Below are 26,303 nucleotides of genomic sequence, written 5' to 3' on the forward strand. Positions count from 1 at the left end.
CTCCTGTGGTGTTGAAGGCCACCACATGAAAACAGGAATTTTGGAGATTGAGAGCAGCAAACCAGTCATTGTGATTGAGAGCGGGAATAGCAGCAGCCAGGGTAACCACGTGGAATCGTATGTACTTGATCAATTTGTTGAGACTGCAGAGATCGAGGATACGTCTTATTCCAGGGGTCTCAAACTCAGTTTACCTTAGGGCCAGTGCCAGTCCCCAAATCCTCCCAGCGGGCCAATAATGTCACTGAAGATGGTGTTCAGAAAACGTTTATATTGTATTTTTTATTTCGAATTTCTTGGAAATAATAAAACTGTCATACAACTTTATACAATTCTTCGCCTTCCAGAGAGTTTTTAGTGTTGGCCAGCCACCTGGCAATGCTTCAGTTCTGTCAGTTTGTTGGTGTTTGGCCTCAGTGACTGAGCAGCTGAAACCTTCAGGATTGCAGCAAGGTGGGCATCCGATAGTTGCGTTGAGTATGTTGACTTGTATTCATTGTGGGGAAAAAGTGATACGGCCTCTATGGCTGACTCTGCCCGACAACTCATGATGCTGCCTCCATGGCTGACTCTGCCCGACAACTAGTGATGATATCTCTGTCCCTCTCCCCCAGCCAATGGGAGCTGTGTGGGGTGGTGCCTGCAGCAGACGTGGTCGGCAGTGTGTCTGCCTGTGTCTCTCCTCCGTGGGCCACAGTGGGGCGGTTCTCAGGCTGCAGATGGCCCACGGGTCGGGACTTTGAGACCCCATCTTATTCCTTCCTTGGGGATCAGACAGTACCGAGAATAAAACCCCTTTCTGTGGAGACGATGAGGAACCTCCTCTATAGCCCCCAGAGCACACAGGGTTGTACCCATAGGCATGCACAGCACATTTCATTATGGTGTGCACCCAGGGAGCCCTGCCCTAGCCCCGCCCCCATCCACTCCCTCCCACTTCCCACCCCCTGACTGCCCCCCTCAGGACCCCCAACCCCACTGCTCCTTGTCCCCTAACTGCCCCCCAGAACCCCCTATCTAAGCCTCCCTGCTCCTTGTCCCCTGACTGCCCCTTCCTGAGACCCCCCCACTGTAACTGCCTCCCTAGGGCCCTACCCCCTACCTGTCCCCTGACTGCCCCCACCCTTATCCACACCCCCACCCCCAGACAGACCCCCAGGGCTCCCACACCTATCCAACCGCTCCCCGCCCCCTGACAGGACCCCCAGAACTCCTAACCCATCCAATTCCCCCTGCTCCCAGCCTGCCCCGACCCCTCTCCACACCCCCGCCCCGACAGCCCCCCCCCAGAACCCCTGACCCATCCAACCCCCCTGCTCCTTGTCCCCTGACCGCCCCCTCCAGAGACTCCCCCTGCCCCCTAATCACTTCCCAGGACTCCACCAACTATCCAAACCCCCTGTCCTGACTGCCCCGACCCCTAGCCACACCCCTGCCCCCTGACAGGCCCCCTGGGACTACTGCCCCCGAGACCCTCTGGCCTGTATCCAACCCCCCCGGCCTGGCCCCCTTACCAAACTGCCGCTCAGAACAGAGTCCCCACCAAATCCCACCCTGTCGGAGTTCCCTCCCCACTCTGAACTTTAGGGTACAGACGTGGGGACCCGAATGAAAGACCCCCCTAAGCTTATTCTACCAGCTTAGGTTAAAAACTCCCCAGGCACAAATTCTCCCTTGTACCTTGGGTTTAAGTAACGCTGCCACCACCAAGTGATTGAACAAAGAACCAGGGAAAAGGACCACTTGGAGTTCCTCTTCCCCCAGCAATCCCCCAAGCCCTTACACCCTCTTTCCTGGGGTGGCCTGAGAATAATATCCTAACCAATTGGTTACAAAACAATCAAAGACCCAAACCCCTGCGTCTTGGAACAATGGAAAAATCAGTCAGGTTCTTAAAAGAAGGATTTGATTTAAAGAAAAGGTAAAAGAATCACCTCTGTAAAATCAGGATGGTAAATACTTTATAGGGTAATCAGATTCAAAACACAGCAGATTCCCCTCTAGGCAAAACTTTAAAGTTACAAAAAACCAGGATAAACCTCCCTCTAGCAAAGGGAGAATTCACAAGTTGAAACAAAAGGTAATCTAACGCGCCTTGCCTTATTTACTTACTCTTTTTGCAATATCAGAGACTTGTACAGGATGGTTTACAGGAGAAGGAGTTTTTTTGACCTGACGCTTCTCTGCTTTCCCCAGAGAACACACCACAAAGCCCCCTTCTTCTCCCCCAAGATTTGAAAGTATCTTCTTTCCCCATTGCTCCCTTTGGTCAGGTGCTAACCAGGTTATTTGAGCTTCTTAACCCCTTACAGGTAAGGAGGAAGTCTAGGCTACCCTTAGCTGTATGGTTATGACATGCCCCCTGGACATCCCCTTGACCAATGACGTGATGGCACTTATGCGGGGGGGGCGCAAAGAGCGCCAACCAAGCCGGAGCGCAGCGGTGGAAGACCGCTATGACTGACGTAAGTCAACAAAGGTCACGTGTAGTGCTGGGGAGGCGGCGATTGGCTGGTTGGGCCCGGGCGGGTGGGGGGCCAAGGGGGGTCACGGTAGCAGCGTGGGGTTCGCTGTGTGACATAATTACAACAACTTTGTGCAGCTGCTGGGGAAGTTTGTACAGGCAACAAATACACCCTGCGCGGGTGCATGTGGGGGGCGGACCCTGTCACCCGGGGTGGCAGGTTTGTAGAAATTTTGATGGTGCCCAGAACCCGCCCCTGCCCATACTCCGCCCCAACAAACTCCGCCCCCCACCTGCCCAAGGCTCTGGGAAGGAGTTTGGGTGGGGGAGGTCTGGAGTGCAGGCCCTAGCCTGGGGCAGGGGATTGGGGTGCAGGCTCTGGGAGGGAGTTTGGGGATGGGAGGGGGTGCGAAGGTGAGGGGTGTAGCTGCAGATGAGGCGTTTGGGTGTGGGAGGGGCTCAGGGTGAGAGTAGGGGTGTAGGGGATGAGGGCTCTGTCTGGGGCTGGGAATGAGGGGTTTGGGGTGTTGGAGGGGCTCAGAGCTAGGGTAGAGGGTTGAGGGTGTGTGGGGGGCTGAAAGCTCTGGCTGGGGGTGTGGGCTCTGGGATGGGGCAGGGCTGGGGATGAGTTTGGGGTGCAGGCAGGCTGCTCCGGGACAGGGGCCAGACAGGAGGACTCCCCCCAGCCCTTTCCCTGCCAGCAGCAGTGAGCTCTGGGGGAGGAGCCCCCCTTTCCCACCCCCCCGAGCAGCACACTCCCCCCCACCACTGTCACTGCATGTGCTCCTAGGGCCCCTCTCAGGTCCAGGAATCTCCCTCCCTTCCCCTGTGCTGGGGAAGCCGCGTGCGCCTCCTCCCCTGCTGTTGCCCCTGACTGTAGCCTCACTGGGGGCGAGGGATGGGGCTGCCCCTTGCCCAGCATGGGGCAGGAGCGGTGACTGCGGGCGGGGGGCCCCCTGTGCTGGTGGAGGGTCCGGCCGGAAAAGGGAAGGGTCTGAGGTGGAAGGGCAGGCTCAGTCCCTCTGCCCTGGCAGTGGAAATGGGGGGGGTCTAGGACCCTGCGGCAGCAGTTGCTGCAGGGAGGCAGCATGGAGCTGCAAGGCAGAGGCAGGGATGCTCTGCTCCAGGGCCCGGGGAGGTGTGTGGGGGCAGCAAGAGGCGGCTGGGGGAGGCGGCAGGTGGGGTCGGGGTCGGGGGGGGACACCCAACCCCAAATATTGGTGGAGCTGAGCAGCCTTCCCAGCCGGAGCTCAGGCCAGTAGGGTGGGCCTGGGCACACCCAGTACACCCCACACGCACGCCTACCGTTGTACCTACTGCAAAAGCAGTGACTCCCTGACAAAGGAGGGGCGGGGTAGACAGGAGATGAATGGCATCACCCAATCCCACAGTGCTCAGGAGCCATCGGCCCATGGTTATGGTCTCCCTAGCACTGCAGAAGCGAGGCAGCCTGTCTCTCTATAGAGGGGACAGGGATATGACGTTCACAACTGGAGCGATGCTCTTGAAACACAAATCAAATAGGCTGTCTAGTCAAACATGGGAAAGAACAGGCCATTTGGCTAAAATTAGACCCAGAAGGTCTTCTCCTGAGATTTGTGCCCCCTTTCTGGGGAAATACTGCTGCCTTGCAGGCTTGGAGGACTGAAGGAAATATCCATGGGGATAGCCCAGGGGCTATAAAAAATCTAATGTCTTGTCAGTTTCTCCGAGACCAGAAGACAAAAAACAAACTGTAATTCCTTGGCTGGATCTCAGGAGCTATGCCAGGAGTTTTGTAACCGTGAGATTCTTCTCTTACTTCAGCTGAGGCCATGCCTGGACAAAGCATCTGTTATATCCAGGGCTGACTGTAAGGATGTCTTGGCCCCTAAACAGCCCTCTGTAACAATGGCCTTGAACTCCTCTCTGGAGGATTCTGGTAACTTATCCACACATTTAAACATACCATCCCAGTTCACAAAATCACACTTCAACAACAGAGCTTGCTGGTTGGCAATAAGCATCTGCAAGGAGGAAGTCAAGTAGATCTTCCTCCTCATCAAATCAAGCCTTTTCAACTCTTTTTCTTTAGGCACAGACATTTTCCCCATCTCAGTCACTCATTTGCAGTCATCACAATCTGGGCATTCGGAACTGGATGAGAGAGAAAACATCTGAAAACCTGCATGGGTATACAATATCTTTTGTCGCCGCATTGTGCTGTGGGCATTCATGAAGCCAGGGGATTTAGCAGGCTCTCATACTACTTCATTGACAGGGAGGGTGACTCTCCCAGGAGCTGAGGGCTGGAGGATACCCATCAGTTATCAGTGTTTTCCTGAACAAACTCGGCTTTACTACCTAAGGCTGACATGCATCTGAGCGGATCCTGATACGATCTGAAATCCTGAGGTGCCAGAGAGGAGAACCGTGTCATCTGGTGATGAGGAGGAAGATGGAAGTGAGAGGAAGGGACTCCCTTGTGGGATAACATCTGACAGCCCTCATGCAGTGGTGGAAACGGGGCCAGGGGGCCACCTCGGGCAGTGGATGGGAAGGGGAAGGAGGCCAGGGGTGTCTCTGTGAGGTGTGGGGGAGGTGGGAGAGGGGCCAGGAGCGGATTCCCCATGGGGCAGTGCGGGAGGAGGAAGGGGGCGGGGGTGGGTCCCTGTGAGGTGGGGGGGAGGGGGCCAAAGAGGGATTCTCCATGGGGCAGCGGGGAGCCTCAGAGGAAGGGTATCAAGTATCAGGGGTTGGCTGCGTTAGTCTGTATCCACAACAACAACAAGGAGTCCAGTGACACCTTAAAGACTGACCCATTTATTTGGGCATAAGCTTTGGTGGGTAAAAAACCTTGTTGTTTCAGAGGAAGGGGCGGGGGGTCTCCCTGTGCGGTGTGGGGGAGAGGGAAGGGGGCCAGGGAGGGGGGGGTCTCCCCAGGAGGTGGGGGGGAGAGGGCCAGGGAGGGGGGGTCTCCCTGGGAGGTGGGGGGATGGGCGGTGCCCCCACGGGGCAGGCAGGAGGAAGGGGGGGTCTCCCTGGGAGGTGGGGGGGAGAGGGAAGGGGGCCAGGGAGGGGGGGTCTCTCCGGGAGGTGGGGGAGTGGGCGGTGCCCCCACGGGGCGGGAGGGGGGGTCTCCCCGGGAGGTGGGAGGGAGATGGGAGGGGGCCAGGGAGGGGGGGTCTCCCTGTGAGGTGGGGGGAGAGGGGAGGGGGCCAGGGAGGGGGGGTCTCCCCGGGAGGTGGGGGAGTGGGCGGTGCCTCCACGGGGCGGGAGGGGCGTCTCCCCGGGAGGTGGGAGGGAGATGGGAGGGGGCCGGGGGGGGTCTCCCTGTGAGGTGGGGGGAGAGGGGAGGGGGCCAGGGAGGGGGGTCTCCCCGGGAGGAGGGGGAGTGGGCGGTGCCCCCACGGGGCGGGAGGGGGGGTCTCCCTGGGAGGTGGGGGGGGTAGGCGGTGCCCCCACGGGGCGGGCAGGAGGAAGGGGGGGTCTCCCTGCGCGGTGTGGAGGAGAGGGCCCGGGAGCGGAGGTCTCCCTGCGCGGTTGCGGGGACAAGTGGGCGGGGCTGCAGTCAGGCCTCCCCGCGGGGGCGGGGGCGGGGCCGGGGCCGGGGGCGGGGTCAGGCAGGAGGCGCCGCCTGAGGAGACGCAGCCGAGCGCGGAGGACGCCGCGCGCCGGGCCCTGCCCCGCCCCCTTCTCTTGGCGCATGCGCAGCAGCCGCCGCCCGCCGCTGTGTGGACTGTGCGGTTTGTTGGCCGCGGCCTGAGCCCGGGGGGTGCGCCCCCCCCCCCAGGTGATGCGCGCGTCGAGCGCCGTGGGGCGGGGACTCTGGAGGGAGGGGCGGCCCCGGCAATGGGGCAGGGCGGGGGCCGTGGGGCGAGGCGGCCCCCGGGGGCCAGGTGGGGGGCTGGGGCCGTGGGGCGAGGCGGCCCCCCGGGGGAGGGCCGGTTGGGGGCCGGGGGGCGAGGCGGCCCCCGGGGGCCATGTGGGGGGCGGGGGCCGGGGGGCGAGGCGGCCCCCGGGGGAGGGGCTGGGGCCGTGGGGCGAGGCGGCCCCCGGGTGCCATGTGGGGGGCTGGGGCCGTGGGGCGAGGCGGCCCCCCGGGGGAGGGGCTGGGGCCGTGGGGCGAGGCGGCCCCCGGGGGAGGGGCGGGTGGGGGCCGTGGGGCGAGGCGGCCCCCCGGGGAGGGCCGGGGGCCAGGTGGGGGGCTGGGGCAAGCGCTGACGTCTCCCCCTCCCCCGCTGTAGGTCGCTGGCCATGGAGGGCGCAGGGCCCGCGGGGGCGGCGCCCCCCCTCTCTGCGGCCATGCGGGCGAAGATCGAGCGGAATCGCCAGCGGGCGCTGATGCTGCGCCAGGCCCGGTTGGCCGCCCGCCCCTACGCGGCCGCCGCCGGCCAAGGTTTGCTGCGACCCGTGACCGCTGCTTGGCCTGTTCCCGGGCTGCGCGGGCTGAGGGCCAGCCTGTCCTCGGCCGGCGGTCCTGGCCCACGGCAGCGCGCCTCACCCGGCGTGCGCCTCGGTCCCCCAGAGCAGCCCGGGGGCTGTGTGACCTGCGACTGGTGACTCGCCGCCGCGCAGCCCCCGGCGGGCTCCCGCCTGCCTTGCTCCACCCTGGTCGTCTCCACTCGGAGCTAGAGGGCGCAGGGCAGGCTGGAAGGTCTGGGGCCGGCCCAGAATAGTAAGATAGTGCATCGTGTAGTGTTGTGTTAAACAAAACCTGGTGAATCACTTGGTGATCACCTGTTCTGCTCGTTCCCTCTGGGGCACCTGGCACTGGCCACTGTCGGCGGACGATACTGGGCTAGATGGACCTTTGGTCTGACCCAGTCTGGCCGGTCTTATGTTAAAACAACCTGCAAGTTAAAGCCAGCCGATATAGATGCTCGTAGTGCTGAGTCATATTGGCTTGTATTCTAAGAAGCGGTGAATCATGGGATGGGAAATATGCATGGATGCCAAATGGAAAAGGCCAAAGTTGGCAGGGCAAACGAGCCTTTAGGCTTCTAAGAAAGTAATGCTTACAACTGAGAATTTAATTGATTAAAACTAGAAAAATGAATACAAATTATTATCTTGTTATGGCTGAGCATGGATAAAACCGATCATGCTCATTCTACGAACCTTTCTTAATCTGTTTTTTCCTATTTGTGAAAATACTTTAGAAATATGAGTTTACCATGTCATTTAAAATATATTTAGCATTATCTTTTTATTTGGATCACAGAATACAACAAGAATTTACAGGCATTATTTACACTAACTTAAGATGTTTTGGAGAGCAAAGGTGTCCAGTTTGTTGTTTGTTTTTTGTTTGTATGTTTTTTAAAAAGCCCAAACATTCATTTGTTTTGGCAACTTGTGCTTTATAAACTTCATGGGTTTTCTGTTATATAGTTGACAAATAGGAAAAGTCCATCTGGTAAATGTTAAGTCTTATATGATCACATAGTTCAATGTACATTTATTTTGCTGCAGAACTGACTTCTTTCAAAAGGCTTTTCAGCTTCACCTTGTACTAAAGCTTTTGCACTCTGGCTCCCAAGTATAGAAAAATGCTTTATTAGATTTCTGCTTTCTAATACACACTTCTCTGTTTGTTTCATTTAATTTGGGTAAAAGCATGCACTTTATAATCTCTGGACCTATGCATCACAGGCATTAGGTATAGCTAAGGTTAAGATTTTGTCACGGTTATTTTTAGTAAAAGTCAGGGACTGGTCGTGGGCAATAAAGAAAAATTCACAGAAGCCCTTGACCTGTCCTGGACTTTTACTAAAAATAACAGTGACAAAATGGGGCTGATGGAGTATGAGAACCCTAGCCCTGCTGCTATGATTTAAAAAAAAAAATCCTATTTTTTTTATTTAAATAGGTTTTTGACTCCAAAAGCATTTTATCAAAAAAATCCTATCTAAACATAGTTTTAATTAAGATACATTATAGCTCAAAGATATCTCCATCATGGAATAGGGATTATAAATTGTAATTCTATAGTATAAGGCGGTATATCCACATCTGGTCCGCGGGACCCTCCTGCCCGGCCCCTGAGCTCCTGGCCCAGGAGGCTAGTACCCGGCCCCTCCCCTGCAGTCTCAGCGCGCCGCCGGTGCAACGCTCTGGGTGGCCGGCCAGCGCAGTAGCAGAGCCGCAGCCTGACCTGGTGCTCTGGCCGGCATGGCTGTAGCGCCGCCAGCCACCGGTGCTCCAGACAGCGCGGTAAGAGTGTTATACCAATAAAATAAAAACCAGCAGGATCTTATTAAACGGGAAAAGGCAAAATACCACATTTATTGTGAATACAGAAAGAATCATAGTAAGCAGTTAGTTATAGCTATAACATTCCATTCAATTTCATATTTATTCACATATTCATTCATACAAACACACACACACAGGTTCTGCAAGGTTGTTATCATAGTTACCAGCCTTAGAGTTGCTCATGCCAAGCCGGTGGCCTGGACACGAAGAGGGAGCAGGGCCTCATCAGATGCACATCTGATGCTCCTGGAAGTTGGTTTGCAGAATCAGACCCCAAAGTTCTCACTTTCCAGAGTCCATTTTTATAGGAATTTCTTTGTCAGTCTATGGGAATTGCTTCATCATGCTGTTGCTGAGTCAATCAGCAGATGTCACATTCCTGACGGCTCCGTGCTGCCAGATGTTATCTTGTTCTTTGGTTCTCCCATTCTTGAGGCTGTTGGGTGGATTCCAGTCTGCCCTCCGGGGGTCCTCTGGTTATTTCCACTTGACGCCTTCTTCAGCCGATGGACACTGCATTCTTAGGCTGGCACCTCCCTGATCGTTCAGTTATTATCCACACCAAGCATCCATCCACATACATACATCCTCTATCTCTATTTTAATCACAATTGTTAACAAAGCGAGATGAATACAACAAAAGGGCGGGGAGTCTCTGGGTGCTGCTTCTGTTGTTACAGAGTATTGCTTTGAGTCTCTTTCTGTGTGAGTGGTTGTTACAAAGAATTGCTTTGAGAACAGACTCTGTCTTAGAATGTACTAAGACAATTAGCAGCTTGCAAGTTTCACGCATAGAGGGAGAGAAACAGTACCAAAAAGCAAGAGACCTCTTAATTAGTAATACCCTGGAATTTAAACTATGGGGAATCAAACTCATTTGTGATTTTAATACAGAACTTCTTTAATATGATCCAACAAGAGGGTGTTGGATAGAGGGCAGGGGAGTGGGTGGGGGGTGTGGATAGGGGTCGGGGCAGTCAGAGAGCGGGGAATGGGGGGTTGAATGGGAGCAGGGATCCCAGGGGGGCAGTCAGGAAGGGGGGGGGGGTTGGATGGGGCAGCAGGGGGCAGTCAGAGGTGGGGGTTCCAGGGGCGGTCAGAGGACAGGAGCAGGGGCTGGTGGATGGGGTAGGAGTCCTGGGGGGGCCATCAGGGGACCAGGGGTTGGATGAGGCAGGAGTCCCGGGGGATCTGTCAGGGGGCGAGAAAACGGGGGGGGGGGTGTCAAATAGGAGGCGGGGGCTGGGCCATGCCTGGCTGTTTGGGGGGACACAGCCTCCTAACCGGCCCTCCATACAATTTTGAAAACCCGATGTGGCCCTCAGGCCAAAAAGTTTGCCAGTCCCTGCTATTGTCCCTCTGCAAATTTGTGTACACCTCTTACCTCTCTCTCAAAATGCAAAGTTTCAAAAAGTTCAATGAATAGAAGATTGTAGTGGGCGGAATAGATCTGGACAAGGAGAAGAAGTCTGGAGATAAATGTGAGAAGGGAGGGACAGGCAGTAGAAACAAAAGTGAAACTGTTTGGGCAGTATATTCCAGAAGTCTTGAGGTCTTTGTGAGTGTAGCCTTCATTGATTTGAGATCTACCATACCATTCTCTCACTAGAAGGGAAAAACCTATAATGGCAGCAGGCCGCAAAAGAGACCCAGTTTGGGAATATTTTAATGAAGTTCCTCTACCTGTGGGTAAAACAGGCATGCATACAAAGAAACGCAAAAGGCCTGGTTGGCCGAATGAAACAACATTGTGAGAAGTGTTCCTTCTCAGGAGGAAGCTGCGTTGAAGATGATGAAAGGAACATGTCTGAACATGCAGGATCTTCAGGTTGGTAAACTTTTTTATTTCATGCTTCTTTCTTAAGGACTGCCTGTTTTCCTTCTGGACTATTCTTGAAATCTCATGTTTGAGCAAAAAATATAGTTGTTACTCTATGGTACTGTCATTTCAGATGCAGCTGTGATAAAAAATAAATAGGTGAAATCGTCAGATCTTCCTTTTACAATTTCACCTTTAAAGCACTGCTGAGTGTCAGTGAATGCAATGAGTAATACTAAATGAGCAGTATGGTAATAATAATTAACTGCATTGACTTATTTTGTTTAGGAGAATCCATCCTCAACGTACAGGATTCTGAAGACTATCCACCTTCAAGATCACCATCATTTTCTATAGTTTCAGAGTTATCTGCCAATGACAGTGTTTCAGTCACATCATGTATGTCACATAGCCACAGTGTATCACCTGTAGCAGAAAGAAAAAAACCCTCCATCATCCAGAAACCACCATAGATAAGTTTGTGATAAGAACCAGCAGATTACGAAAAGAGGTAATTGATGAAAAAATTGCCCGGTTTATTTATGCAACAAATTCTCCTTTCCGTATGATTGAGAATCCACACTTCATTAACATGGTTCAGTCATTAACACCAGGATACAGTCCACCCAATGGAGCAGATGTCGCAGGCAAATTCCTGGATAGTGTATGAAAGAGAAATTGAGCAGTGTGCAACAGGTCTTGATTGGTGGAGCAATGTCCACAATGATCCAGTTGTATGTGCTTGTGTGACAACAGAAGAAGGGAATGTCTTCCTTACAGAAACAATTGCTATATCAGGAAATGCACACACAGCAGAATACTTACAAGAAGTAGCAATAAAAGCTATAACAAACTGTGGAAAAAAAATTCAAATGTCTGAAACCAAGCTGGGTACTAGACAATGCTGCAAATGTATCCAAGATCAGAAGAAAGAAGAGAGTGAAGAGAGTCCCAAGCTAATAACATACGGTTGCATTGCTCATTTGATGCACCTCCTAGCCAAAGACTTCAGTGTTCCAGAAATAAAGGCTAATGTTGAAATTGCAAAATACGTCCGTAACAACCATTTTGCAGCAGCTGCTCTGAAAAAAGTGGAAGGAACCAAGCTAAGTGTCCCACAAGACGTGCGATGGAACTCAGTAGTGGACTGTTTTGAGCACTATATCAAGAACTGGCCTAATCTGATGACAGTTTGTGAACAAAATCATGCAAAAATAGATGGCCCTGTCACAGCCAAAGTGCTCAACATTGGGCTTAAGAGAAATGTTGAACACATGCTGAGTACTCTGAAGCCTATTTCTGTAGCGTCGAACAAAATGCAGGGAAATCGCTGTTTTGTTGCTGATGCTGTTGAGATTTGGAAGGAACCGAGTGAGATCTTAAAAAGAGAAATCTGCAATGACAGAGTTAAATTATAAGAATTTAAAAAACAAATGGGACAAGCACTATCTCCAGCTCATTTTCTTGCAAATATTCTCAGTACTCGGTACCAGGATCAAATCTTAACTGCTGAAGAAGAGGAGTTGGCTATGACATGGACATCCAGCAACGATCCCTCCATAATGCCAACTTCAGAGCTAAGGGTGAACCATATGTTTGCTGATGATCTTTTAGAGAAAGTCACAGCAGTGAACAGGTGGAAGTCACTTAAGCACTTGGATTCAGAGACTGTTGAAGTGATGATCTCACTTTTAATAGCAATAGCTTCTTTTGCTGGTGTAGAAAAAATATTTTCTTCCGTTGGACTAATTCATTCTAAATTGAGAAATCATGTGGGACCTGAAAAAGCAGTAAAACTTGTTTTTCTTTTCCAGATTATGAACAAACAGGAAAATGAAGGTGAAGACGACTGAGTTAGCTGCAGAAGCCAATATTTTAAGTTTCACATGTTGACCTGGCTGACATAATCAATTAAATTTTTTTTTAAATATTTCATTTAACTATTTTAGTTAAAGAATTTTTACAAAAACAAACCTGATTTAAAAAAAACTTGAATGTTTAACTAAATTCAAATTTCATATGCTTGTTTTGTTAAAATATTATGTTTGCTGTTTAAAAAAATATCCAGAATACATAACGTTGTTGTTTTAGTTAAATAAAACAATTTAAATGTCTGTCTGGTGATGTTCTCCTCCTAATCCAGCATGCAAGAAAATCCTCCAAATATTAATGATTAACCTGTTGAATTGGAGATCGTTCACCTCCCAATGACTTCATAAATATCTGCTTTATTTATCTTTGGTAAATGAAATAACCAAACAATCATTCATTTTCGGATATAGCTGTAAAACTAATCTGAAAAGTTTTCAGAATAAATCACTTTAAAAATGTATAGTATGTACCTTCTAAAAATGAAACCTACATCTATCTCTGAGTTGTGAAGAATATGTATTAAGGTTATAACAATCAACAAGAATGCACTTTCATGTAGAAATCCATGATTAAATAGAGTCTTCCTGACTAGTGATTTAAATCAAATCCACCCTGCCAGCAACTGCTGTCCATGGGGGCTCAGCTGCAAGGAACCCTTGCCACCTGTGGTGGCTCAGAGCTGCAGGGTTGGTGGTTCAGAGCTCTGGGGTGCCTCCGGTGGCTGGGAGATGAGGGGGAGGGCAGAAGTGGAAAATGTCACAGGTCTCTGGAAATCATGGAATTTGTGACCTCCATGCCATAAGCTTAGCCTTAGGTATGGCTTTCAAGAACAGTCTTCCACCAAGTTTGGTTCTTTTGTTTTTTTCCTTGCTCTGCAGTAACAAACATAGTGCAACCTATGCATGTATATTTTCCTTTGTACAATAAATGAATTACTTTGTTATTAGAAACCTGCCCTTGGAGTTGAAGGGTTCTCCACATACCCTGCATCTCCCGGTCTCCTAGATCTATGAGTAGTACTGACAGTGTATTTTGAAAGCAGAAAGATCTCCATGCTAGCTCATGAATGTTGGATGTGAAGGTCACATTTTGTAAATTAGTTTTTGCAAATAATTTTGCATTTACATTGATGCATGCAATTCTTTTAGCCTTTAAATATGCTGACTTCTCTTGTTTGTTTTTTCAGGAAGTGCTAAAGTTAAAGCACCTCCAAAGATAATTGACACAGGGGGAGGGTTCTTTCTGGAAGAGGAGGAAGAGGAGGAACACAAGGTTGAGAAAATTGTGCATCAGCCAGGTAAAACATGATTCATTTTGCAGAAAATGGCTATATTGGTCATTTATAGTTAATATGAACACACTAGTAAAATGAATAAGCTGCTCCATTTTGTGGCATGCTAGCTGAACAGGAATTATGAAAAGTCAGCAACGGCTTCAGAGAAACCTGAAATACATTTGTGTAAAAAATGTGGCTTATTATATGTCCTTATGTTGTTGTTAGTGAAAATGGTCATGTATTTTTCAATAATTAACCAGACTCTTAATTTAAGATAAATAAATGTCTGATGGGGGAAGGTGAGGACCCTAAGTAATAGAATAGCCACAGTCTACACTTTTCTGGGCACTAACAGTTTTTACCGAGTATATTCTGATTCCTCATTCTCTAGTAACAAATACTGATGCAACAGTCCCCTACTGTATAAAAGATCCGAACATACTGAACCAGATCCTTAACTGGTGTAGTTCAACATCTGCATTGATTTCAGTGGCGTTGATAAACTTATACAGTCAATTGCTTGACCACACTTGGGTTTGTTATTTTGTTAAGAAATATACTTGAGAGCAAATAGCCATCAGACAGGCGTCATTAATACGGTACAGGAAACCAGGTCTGTACGATGGCAGTCTCCAAAGAGCAGATCGGTGCAGCAGTATTACATTCTCCTTATGCAGGGGTGCGTCCTAAAGTTACACCGCTAAAGCAATACTTTTACACTCTAAATTGTTGATCAGTAAAAGGTGTGACGGGTTGGACCCCTTGGGAAGTCACCTGATGTGATGCGATACCACTGAGTCTACCTGTTCTGCCAGCATGGGCCCTCTTTTACCTGTCTTGCTGAGCCAGGCACTTAAAACCTCCTCTAACACACACACGCAGGCAGGGCCACACCCAGCTGCAGATCAGCTCTGAGAAGACTCCGTTTAAGGGACTTGTGCCAGCATGCGGATGTCCACCTCCCTTGCAGTACAGACCCAAAGATATATTATATTCACCTCTTTCTTCCATCTGGAAGAGGGTATGCACAATTTCTTGCCACACATCCTGTTAGAAATCACATATACTGGGTTATATTGTAAACCAGAAATAAATGTATTAACTATAACAGGTGTATTTTCAGTAGTTAAGGTGGTAGCAGACAGAACAAGGCAGATTACTAAGAAAATAAAACAGAGCATGCAAACTAAGCTTCATACACTAAAGAAACTGATTACATGTAAGTTCTCACCCTCAATGTGGTTCTAATATTCTTCACAGGCCAGATGCCCTTCCAGCCTGGGCCCAGTTCTTTCCCCCAGTTCAGTCTGAGTTGTTTCCAGCAGTCATCTCGGGTCGGGTAGCAGGGGAGAACTGACTACCTGCATTACCTCACTCGCCACCGTTAAATAGGATTTGCATACGGCAGGAGTCCTTTGTTTCCTAGTTTGACCCCCCCTTTCTTTACAGTGGAAAGTTACAAGAAGTCCCAGGTAATGTTTTAGCATCAGGTGACAAGACCACCTGAGTCTGTAGGGCCCTAGTAGCCATTTTTCACAGGCTGACCCACACATTCACAGAAAAACTAAGCTCTTTTACAGTCCATTGTCCTTGTTGATGGGCCATCCGCCCTGACTGGCTTTTCTATTGTTGTACCTGAAGTGTTCGCAGTGGGTGTCACTCAAAGTAGTGTAGTTGAAATACAGATACATAGTCAATGTTCCTAATTTCAGATACAGAAATGGTACATTCATACAAATAGCATAATCACATTCAATAAATCATAACCTTTCCAATGATATCTCACATGAGCCATATTGCGTAAAGTATATTTGTTATGTCATAGTCACATCATAAACATATTTTCATAAAGAATATGGAATGACATGTCACAAAAGGTACCATATACATTATTTGAAACTGGATTTAATTAATTTAATTTAGCTTTCTACCTTGTTTGTTTCTGGTACCATGGTGTAGCCTTTTATCTTTTGTTCTGAGCGTATGCATGCCAGGTACTAAGAGGCATAAAGACACCTCTTAAGTTTGTGTGGGTAACTCCTTTCCTGCTGCTGTGAGTAAATAATTGTATGTCCAGATACTGACAATTTTCCTATCTACTCAAGCCAAGGTTTACTTCAGCTAATGCAAGGTGTTATGGGATACTTAAATAAATTAACAGGATTATGGTTTAGGCCAGTTTAGGTAATATCACTGTTACAGTATTTGTGCTTAATGTTATTGGTGCTTCTTGCATACTAATATATAGTGCAGATAATACATAATATCAATGATATTTATATACTAACCAGCATATATTAATCAACAATGGGGCTGTACCAATTTATAACAGCAGAGGATCTGATCCATGCTGTCCTGTAGTCCCATTCGAGCAGTTGATACTTGTGGGGGTGCTTGCTTAGGAGTGAAGTCAGCATTGTGTACCATTACACAATTAACAGCACTTCTTGTCAGTCACAGAAAGGGTGCTGTCTCAAGAATGATGGATTCAGGCATCAGGAAGTGGCAGGAGCAATAGGGAAGGGCCAAGTCACCTGGTAGAAGGTAGGCTAACTGGGGCGGGGAATGAAACTAAATGACAAAAGTGAAGAAGGGTGGGACAGGTGCTATTTTCTTGGCTGTTAAAATGCTTCCAGATTGCATCATTTCCCCACACTTTTCTGGGGAGGATCCCATGCATGTCCGTCAGCCCTACCTACATTTTTTCCATCCCCTCATCTAAATTAACGAATAAAAACCTCCAGCAAAACCAACTGCTTCCTTTGTCTCTTCTTGCTTCATTCCATTCTGAATCCGCTGCAGGGCAAGTAATCATGTACTGGGCTTTGCCACTGAATCTCAGCCGTCAGTCGTGCTGCCCCAGATGCTCCAATATGTAAAATTTCAATAAGTGGGGTAAGGGCATCTACACTTCCACCATTGCTGTTCAACCACTGGTAACTTCATTGTATTATTGTCCTAATAAAAATAGCTTTATACTGTTACTAATTAGTGGGAGTATGGTCTAATAATTACGCAGCCTAATGCTAAAACTTGATTTTGAGACATGCTGAACGCCTACACTTTCCAGTATAAAATGCAAATTGGGATAACATTTAATTTTTGCTAGGTTAGGTCTGCTATAGTTCTGAGTCTATAATTAGAAATGCTTGACTGTCAACAGTGTTAGGGGGTTTATTCCTTCACCCACTTACTTCCCTGGTCCTTCTCGCATGAACAGAGAGCAACAATACCCGAAGTCCAAAGGTGCAAACAATTTGATGTTTATTGGGGTGAACTTCCAGCAAGCATGATTCCAGTTTCCTTCCTTAGTATCCTCCTTCCCAGCTCTGACACCACAGAGCCTTACACCTGTGTCCCTGTTCCCATTCCTGCCCTTAGCAAACATGATTCCAATTTACTTACCCCCATTCCCTGTTCCCATTTCCCCCTTTAGCAAAACATGATTCCAATTTCCTTACCCCCATTCCCTGTTCCCATCTTCCCCACACCCACCCACTCACTTCCTGATTGACTGCAGGCTATATAATAAAACTTGAGTTCTGCTTTGCTATACCTTAACCAGTCATTTTCCTGAAATTTAACTAACCAATCCTAACATATTGTAACATGATTATGTAACCAATTATATCCCACCACCTTAATTAGTTTACACCCAGCAAAATTACTTATACAGCAGACAGGAACAATCACAGAACCAGACAGAGATTATACAGACAAACAATAGCAAAGTGGGAACTATAATGACAAGACAATACAGAAGTGAGGATTTCACATCCCACCTATTGATAAGTGAGTTCTTGCCAGACAGGATGCTATCAAACTAAGTTTCCTTTTACATTTTCTAGGCACATTTCTTTCTCTGGAGGCGATAGGCACTATCAGGACAGGATTGTATTCCTAACAGTCCAATAGCACCTTATTTCAATGTGACTAGTTTGGAATGTGAGGATGTGACTGTCGCTTCCTAGCTTATGGCTGCCTCTGCTGCTTAGCCAAAGGCCTTAGCCTAAGCATAGGGCCTCAGACTGTCATAGTAAGAGAAGGCCCTTACACCGGCAGACAGTGATTTTGATTCTTTCTTTTGTATCTCTATAACTGGCCAAGTGATAAGAGTACACCTAAATTCTTAGAGTATAGGCCTTTACAGACAGGCCTGAATATCTATATCCTAACAAACAGTTTTAGGGTTTAAAAAAAAAATCTAAAATGTAAAGCTCTTCATTTGGTCTGAAGCAAATAGAAATGTATTGAAAGTATGGTTAACTTTGTTTTTCCACTCTAACCTGGTGCCGTGTTAAGGGAACACTTCCCATATCTGCCCTATCTGTAACAATCCAAATCAGAACTCCTTCTTGCAGGCTGTGAGTGTGCATGTGCACACGCTTCAAATGCTGAAATCGGAGAACTCCTTTTTAGAACTTTTATTCTTAAGATCTGTTACTTGTTATTTTGAAAGATAAAATGGCTTCAGTGGGACTCCAGACAGACAGAGGTCCAGCTGCAAGGATCCGATTGCAATATCATAGCCTTAGTTTGTACTACAGAATTTTAGAAAACTCTTCAGAAGGGAAAACATGAATAGTGCATGTTAAATATACGATATAAAAGCCACATTGTAAATTAATGTTAAGCCCTAGTAAGATCAAGCCCAAATACTTTACCTAACTAAAATTATTTGTTCCCTTCCATTAGGACCTGTACTAGAATTTGATTACCTTATTTGTGAAGAATGTGGCAAACAATTCATGGACTCATATCTCATGCAGCACTTTGATTGGGCAACATGCGATAATTGCAGGTATTGTAAATGGCAAAAACAGTTTGGTAAATATATTAAATTAACTATTATTTTACTAGAATCAGAAGTTGATGTTAATGATTTATACAGTTTTGTTGTAAAAACACATTTACATTAAAGAGCTATCATAGGAATGTTATTGAATAAGATATTGTCAGTTGGAAAATTATATGAATAGAATTGAATAACTTTGTGTTTTAAAGCAAAAGAACGACATCTCTCACACATGCCTCTTAGTGCAAGATGTGAAAAAAATACATAGTATGTTAGAAATGTATAGTCTCTTTGCTTTCCCGCATTCGTATTGCATTGTTTAAATATGGTAATGGAAATTATTATCCCATCAAGATTATTACATATGTTCAGAGAAGTGAAATTAGTAAATAACAGATTAGCCATGTAAGGATCTATTTTTAAAAAACCACTGTGGTAGAAAGTGTTCAGCTATTTAAATAGTCAAATTAAACAAGACTTTTTATAGCTGCTGTAAATTGGAGTATATCTGTGATGGGGATGATCAGCTGAGTTAGCCCTAAGTATGCCTTTTAAATTTTGAAAATTGAATATTGAATAAATAGTTCTTGATGTGGTTATTTATTGGATCTTGTAGACATCACCTGACTGAATCCACTGTGTTTTTTTTCCACTGACATATGGCAATTTTTAAAATTTCACTATATCTATAAATTTGTAGCAAATTGGGGAATATATTTAAATGATCTCTCTGATAAGGATTTCATTTATGTAATCGTTTGGGCATATGATAAAGAGATTCAGGTGATACTTTGGATCAAGACAGGTGAAATAAATTTGTTTCAGATGCTCACCAGGACCTCGTGTGACCAGAGTGTTCAAATTGTCTCATTACTTAGCCAATAAAAAATGAACTTTTTTTTATTAAACCTTTTGCTTTATTTTATTATTCCTTGTGCATGCCAAATGTCTTGCATTTGGAAACTGCATTGGCTGTATAATTTGTATCTGAAACAATGAAGATTTGAAAATATAGTATCCAGTTATCCCCTCTTGAAGGAAAAACCTGTGGTAGAATTGAGGTAGAAACTATGAGATGATCCTGGTAGGAGCCTATTCTCTCTGCTTCCCCCCCAAACAAACAAACAAACACAACCAGAGGGTGTCTAAACTACTGTGTTGATACTGGAGTTCAGGAGGACTACTCACTTGCCTGAGTTTTCAAGATCAAGGCCCACATTACAGTAGGGGTATAAGGTGCATTGTACAGTACATAACTGGACTTTAATATTAGCCTGTTACATAATGCTTTTCACCTGTCTCTTTTTAAAAAAAAAATCTGTTCCAGAGATGTTGAAGGTAAGCATAAGCTTATAACAAGGACTGAGGCAAAGGAAGAGTACCTTCTTAAAGACTGTGACTTAGATAAGAGAGAACCGGTGCTCAAATATATTTTGAAGAAAAACCCTCATAATTCACAGTGGGGTGACATGAAACTTTACTTAAAATTACAGGTATGAAAATGTTTGTAAATTTTTCAAAATATATGGTCCTTTTTTGCATTTTCATGACATTACCACTACCATCCATAATTTAATCATTGTGGTACTGAACCCAGAATCTGTACCATTTAAATAAATGGTACAGTACATGTGATAGAATTTCAGTTGTCCCTGAAATAAACGGGAAAGGTTGAGTTTCTCCTATACAGTAAGGAAGTTCTTTAGTGATAACAAAACTGAGAGAACTAGTATGTTGCAGAGGAAAAAATAACTTTTCTTTAGTGACACAGAATCACAGAATATCAAGGTTGGAAGAGACCTTAGGAGGTCATCTAGTTCAACCCCCTGCTCAAAGCAGGACCAATCCCCAACTAAATCATCCCAGCCAGGGCTTTGTCAAGCCTGACCTTAAAAACCTCGAAGGAAGGAGATTCGACCACCTCCCTAGGTAACCCATTCCAGTGCTTCACCACCCTCCTAGTGAAAAAGTTTTTCCTAATATCCAACCTAAACCTCCCCCACTGCAACTTAAGACCATTACTCCTTGTTCTGTCATCTGCTACCACTAAGAACAGTCTAGATCCATCCTCTTTGGAACCCCCTTTCAGATAGTTGAAAGCAGCTATCAAATCCCCCCTCATTCTTCTCTTCTGCAGACTAAAGAATCCCAGTTCCCTCAGCCACTCCTCATAAGTTATGTGCTCCAGCCTCCTAATCATTTTTGTTGCCCTCAGCTGGACGTTTCCCAATTTTTCCACATCCTTCTTGTCATGTGGGGCCCAAAACTGGACACAGTACTCCAGATGAGGCCTCACCAATGTCAAATAGAGGGGAACGATCACGTCCCTCGATCTGCTGGCAATGCTCCTGCTTATACAGCCCAAAATGCCGTTAGCTTTCTTGGCAACAAGGGCACGCTGTCGACTCATATCCAGCTTATCGTCCACTGTAATCCCCAGGTCCTTTTCTGCAGAACTGCTGTCTAGCCACTCAGTCCCTAGTCTGTAGCGGTGCATGGGATTCTTCCGTCCTATGTGCAGGACTCTGCACTTGTCCTTGTTGAACCTCAGCAGATTTCTTTTGGTCCAATCCTCCAATTTGTCTAGGGCCCTCTGTATCCTATCCCTTCCCTCCAGCGTATCTATCACTCCTCCCAGTTTAGTGTCATCTGCAAACTTGCCAAGGGTTCAGTCCACGCCATCCTCCAGATCATTAATGAAGATATTAAAAGCTGTATGGATATGTTCTTTGAGTAAAAACAAAATAAAATATCTATGGATCTGTTCTTTGAGTAAAAACATTTGCAACCCATGTGTCTGGATGTGTTCTGCAGGAAAGGATCTGGGGATTACAGTAGACAAGAAGCTGGATATGAGTCAGCAGTGTGCCCTTCCTGGATATCAGGAAACACTATTTTGCTAGGAGGGTGGTGAAGCACTGGAATGGGTTACCTACGGAGATGGTGGAATCTCCATCCTTAGAAGTTTTTAAGGCCCAGCTTGACAAAGCCCTGGCTGGGATGATTTAGTTGGGGATTGGTCCTGCTTTGAGCAGGGGATTGGACTAGATGACCTTGGAGGTCTCTTTGAGCCCTAATATGCTGTGAAAAATATCAAGTTGCTTAAAGACATGTATATCTTAGAAGAAAACAACTGTCTTGAAATATGTTGGAGAACCTCAGTACAATGCAATTTAAAGTGTAATTTTATGTATTTTATTTATTTTTATAAGCACAAATTAAAAGTCTGGCTTTCAATTCTGATTATTTAGCAGGTCAATCAAGTTTTTGGGTCCCTTAGAAATATGATTCATGCCTTAATATTCTTAAATGTGGATGCATGAGAAATCAATTAGAGTTGGATTAGGCCCTTAATTAATAGGTAACACTAGTTTTCCATGCATGAAAATCCATTTCAAACAAAGTAACCCATCTTTTGTTTTATAAGGAAGCTTTATTAATCTGTGGGAGTGTCACAGGGTGCTCTACTCACAGCTGGGTGGCACCCCGTTCTGGCACTTCTGGGGTTAGCTCCGCCAGGTTCAGTGCCCCCTCTCCAGTCTCCCACTGTTGTTGCTCTCCTCCCACTCATGAAGTCACAGTACGGCTGCTTCATTACTCATCCCTCCTCTCAGGTCACACTGTGATTTCCCCTTCCACACGAGTCTTTCAAAATCTCTCTGTACAGTCAGCATGAGGTAGTCCTCATGCATGTTTCCCTGACCATGTCACTCCCACAGTGATTCAGGCAGTCTTCCCCTTCACTGCTTTTAGCAATACCAATCCGCAGTGGATGGTATGGGAACCTAGGCCCACCCTCTATTCTGAGTTTCATTCCAGGGCCCTATAGCAAGCAGTTAAGGTCTGGGTCATCACCAACCCTACTGCCCTCTTCCCTAAACTACTTCCTACCATGCTGCTTTAAACATTTTTCCCCAGCCTTCCTAATCAGACCCATCTCTCTCAGGCCTACTCGATAAACCCTTCCTCACAGATTCCTGTTCCCCCTTCCTTCTCCCTTACCACAGGGAGAGTGACTGCAGGGTTCCTCCCTGTTGCCAGTCTCCAGCTTTATAGGTGAGCTTCCTTCTAATTAGCACCCTCTACATCATGGGTGGGCAAACTTTTTGGTCTGAGGGCCACATATAGAAATAGAAATTGTATGGCGGGCCATGAATGCTCACAAAATAGGGGTTGGGGTGTGGGAGGAGATGAGGGCTCTGGTTGGGGGGTCCGGGCTCCAAGCTGGGGCTAGAAATGAGGAGTTCAGGGTGCGGGAGGGGACTCTGGGCTTGGGCGGGGGGTGAGGGCTCTGGGGTGGGTCTGGGGATGAGAGGTTTGGAGTGCAGGAGGGTACTCCAGGCTGGGATTGAGGGGTTCAGAGAGTGGGAGAGGGATCAGGGCTGGGGCAGGGGGTTGGGGCATGGGAAGAGGCTTAGGGTTGCAGGCTCGGGGCAGCGCTTACCTCAAGTGGTTCCCGAAAGCAGCGGCATGTCCCTTGTCCGGCTCTTAGGCTGAGGCGCGGCCAGGCAGCTCTGCGTGCTGCCCCGTCCGCAGGCACCGCCCCTGCAGCTCCTTTTGGAGCGCTGGAGGGGGCCATTGGAGCACGTAGGAGCCAGAGGGGGGCCATGCCGCGGCTCCCAGGAGCTGCGTGGAGTGGCCCCCGAACCTGCTCCCCGGCTGGAGTGCACCCCATCACAAGGGTCACAAGCAAAGAGGGAGCTAGCCAGGTGGTGGAAGTGGGATTGATGGTGGGATATGGCAACACAATAAAATTGTGTAAGAGAGAGTTCTATTCTAAACTAGAGCAGCTTATCCACTTGTGATCTATCCCATAGGTAATAAAACGTTCACTTGAAGTTTGGGGTACTGAAGAAGCGTTGCAAGAAGCAAGGGAAACCCGCCAAGATAATAGAGAGAAAATGAAACAGAAAAAGTTTGATAAAAAAGTTAAAGGTAAATGGTTAGAATTTAAACTAAGGTTATTTTTTTAAGGTTTATCTTTGATAGGCCATCAAATAAAACCAGGTAGTAAGTGGTTGCTTCTGGACATGGAGAGTCAGTGTAAATAATTTTTTGCTGCAGCTAAAATAGTGTCTGTCTGTATTCATATTTATTTCCACATCTAGTGATGTAGTGGGAAACTGACACTTTAATAATATGGCCAGATGAAAATTTTTATAACCGTTAGAAATATGGACACAACTTTGATAGTTCAGTATCACTGTTGTCTTATTTATGTTCTCTGATGTACCCCCACAATATATCATAAATCTGCCTATCCAAATAACTTTTTCCTCACTTTGTTTGAATGAGAACATGTATTTTGTCTCCAGGAGCCTAATTTTGCATTACTTATATGCTTGCAGCACTATCAGTGGGAATTGACCCTGTATATGAAAGCCAAATTTAATCGGTAAGGTACAACGTGCCTTTCCTTCCCTATATTTAGAACATTCAGCTCTGCAGTTTTTACTCAGCTGCATTGTCTTTCTAGGTAAATAAATTGAATACCTTGCAGTTTAATATCGAGGGGAAAGATGTTAATAACAGAGATCCAGTTTGAAAATATATTTGAATGAGGCTATAGTGATGTAGGTGTCTTAGCAGCAGTTATACTGATAGTAAGAAGAAGGCTATACTGCCATGTTTGAGTTTCCTTTACAGGATCTCTAATGTTGAGGTGGATAAGAGGAATTATAGGTCAGGACTGAGGAGTGATGAGGAATTTTACAAAATTACTCCTTTTAACTCTAATTTACCAAATTAAGTAATGTCAGTAACAAACTTATAGGTAAGCAATGGGGCCTCGAATACTCAAGACAAAGTCTGGCATATGAGATCACATCTTGGTTTTGTAAGTCAAAAAAGTAAAAATTAAAACCTGGGAACCTGGCACCTTTGAGGACTCGTATAGTCTCACATAGCCTCGCCTATTTATACCACACATAATCTCAATAATAAACTTGGAAGACTAACTAACCCAAATGCTCTTTCAGAGTTATTAGTCTTTCTTCATACAAGTAGTCCATGTGGCTTCAATGGCAATACTTGCATGAATAAGGCAATCAGAATTTGGCTCTAGATATGTTTCAGAAATAACAGACATTCTCTCAGAATACATAAGTAATGTGAGTCTGCCTAAACACTGAGTTTCTTGTCCCTTAATCTGTTCTCCTCACAAAGGTGTTTGGCCTTAGTGCTGGCTCTTTTTTTTTAAATAACTACCATTTATTGACCAAAGACTGTCTAAGGGACCTGTGTTTATATTTTTCATCAGAGCTCCGTCGAGCTGTTAGGAGCAGTTTGTGGAAAAGAGGAACAAGTTCCCACTTGCATGAGTATGGACCAGAAGAAAACATTGAAGAAGATATGTACAAAAAGACATGTACTATATGTGGCCACGAATTAACATATGAGAAAATGTAATAGCCCTTGATTGATTTTACATAAAATGCACTTTTGTAATGTTAATATTTTGTATCAAGTAAAATAAAAATGATCGAGAGTAAATCTGTGTGGGATGGCACAGAGAAAATAGTACTTTTTAATCACAGAGGGATCTTTTGGACAAAGTGGGTTTTGTCACAAATCACCCATGTCTTAGATCAAGGGGTTTTGATGAGTGGTCAGCTGGCTGGTGGGGCTGTAATTTAAGGGTATGTCTACACTGCAATTAAAAACCTGTTGCTGGCCCATGCCAGCTGACTAGGGCTTGCGGGGCTCGTGCTAAGGGGGTGTTTAATTATGGTGTAGACATTTTGGCTCAGGCTGTAGCCCAAGCCTGCATGTTTACACTGCAACAGTCCCTAAGCCCAAGCTCGGGCCAGCTGTGGGATTTTTAATTGCAGTGTAGACATACAGTAAATTCCAATCCCTGTAGTGTAGCGAAGAGTTGGGATTGGAAGAAATGAGTCCCAGCTCACTGTCTTCTCTAGGGAAGATCTTGGCAGGTATAATATTACAATAAATGTGTCACGGCTGAATCCCTGCTCTGTCACTTTGAGTACAGAAGGTGGGGCCTGCAAGGATTTTTAAAATTAATACTGGCAACTCCAGGCTTGTATTAAACTCCCAGCGTTACAGCTCTTCTCTGACCTTGGCTTGGTAAACGCTCCCACCACCCAAATGCAAAAAACCCCCTTGGACCCAGGAAGGAGCACTTGGGAATTCCTCCCTGTGGGGCACCCTCAAGCCCTTTCATCCCCCTCCTCCTCCTGGGGAAGAGCTGAGAAAGAAAACACAGGAAATCAGCTCTTGCTACCAGCTAATCAAACAACATGCACAAACCTTTTAGCACCCCAAAAATCCAATCCTGTTCTTAAAAAAATAAATTTTATTAAAAACAAAAAGGAAGACAATATCTTGAACTTAGGCTTTTGCTAGATTTTAAAAGAGCAATTCCAAAAATTAAGCACCCAAAATAGTTTTCTTCGGGGTTAGCTTAAAGGTTACAAGCAAACAAAAGCATCTGGGGGTAGCACAGAGGAGTTCACAAGCCTTAAAAAATAAACAGAAATAAACCTAATCACGTCTCCCTAAACATTCCTAATTTACTTACATAGCTGAGTTGTTAAAAGTAGTTCTACATATGATCTGATTGTTTTTATATCTGGTTCAAACTTTACACAGCATTCCTGATGCCTGTCTCTTCTGCCCAGAGAAAGCAACAGACAAAGGGAAAGTTTCTTTCCCGATTTTAAAAGTTCTAGCCTTTTCATTGGCTCTTTGGTCAGGTGCCCACTTTTTTTCTCCTTTACCTGGGGGACTTTTTAACCCTTTACAGGTAAAGCAAGTAGAGAACAGTTACCGAGAGGGATTTTACAACTAACTGGCTGGCTGGGTGTCCATCAAAGGGAAC

The 26,303-nt window shown here is 46.6% G+C and overlaps 1 protein-coding gene across 1 annotated transcript; it reads left to right on the plus strand.

Annotated features, from left to right (window-relative positions):
* The first annotated feature begins 6,684 nt into the window (after window positions 1-6,684).
* XPA (XPA, DNA damage recognition and repair factor) lies at window positions 6,685-24,965 on the plus strand. Its single transcript, XM_074953707.1, has 6 exons — window positions 6,685-6,842; window positions 13,579-13,689; window positions 18,364-18,469; window positions 19,791-19,956; window positions 23,281-23,398; window positions 24,723-24,965. Exons 1-6 carry the CDS (start codon window positions 6,701-6,703, stop codon window positions 24,869-24,871), a joined length of 792 nt encoding a protein of 263 aa, XP_074809808.1. The 5' UTR covers window positions 6,685-6,700; the 3' UTR covers window positions 24,872-24,965.
* Window positions 24,966-26,303: the final 1,338 nt, after the last annotated feature.

Source organism: Natator depressus, chromosome 5, assembly GCF_965152275.1.
Source record: "Natator depressus isolate rNatDep1 chromosome 5, rNatDep2.hap1, whole genome shotgun sequence".
Taxonomy (NCBI): Eukaryota; Metazoa; Chordata; order Testudines; family Cheloniidae; genus Natator; species Natator depressus.

What these genes read in the sequence shown, in the direction of transcription:
- XPA (XM_074953707.1), top strand. Translation starts at nt 6,701, where the DNA reads ATGGAGGGCGCAGGGCCCGCGGGGGCGGCGCCCCCCCTCTCTGCGGCC. An exon ending in GAAAATTGTGCATCAGCCAG is followed by an intron (nt 13,690 to 18,363) that starts GTAAAACATGAT and finishes CCCTTCCATTAG; the next exon opens with GACCTGTACTAGAATTTGAT. An exon ending in GTTTGATAAAAAAGTTAAAG is followed by an intron (nt 23,399 to 24,722) that starts GTAAATGGTTAG and finishes ATTTTTCATCAG; the next exon opens with AGCTCCGTCGAGCTGTTAGG.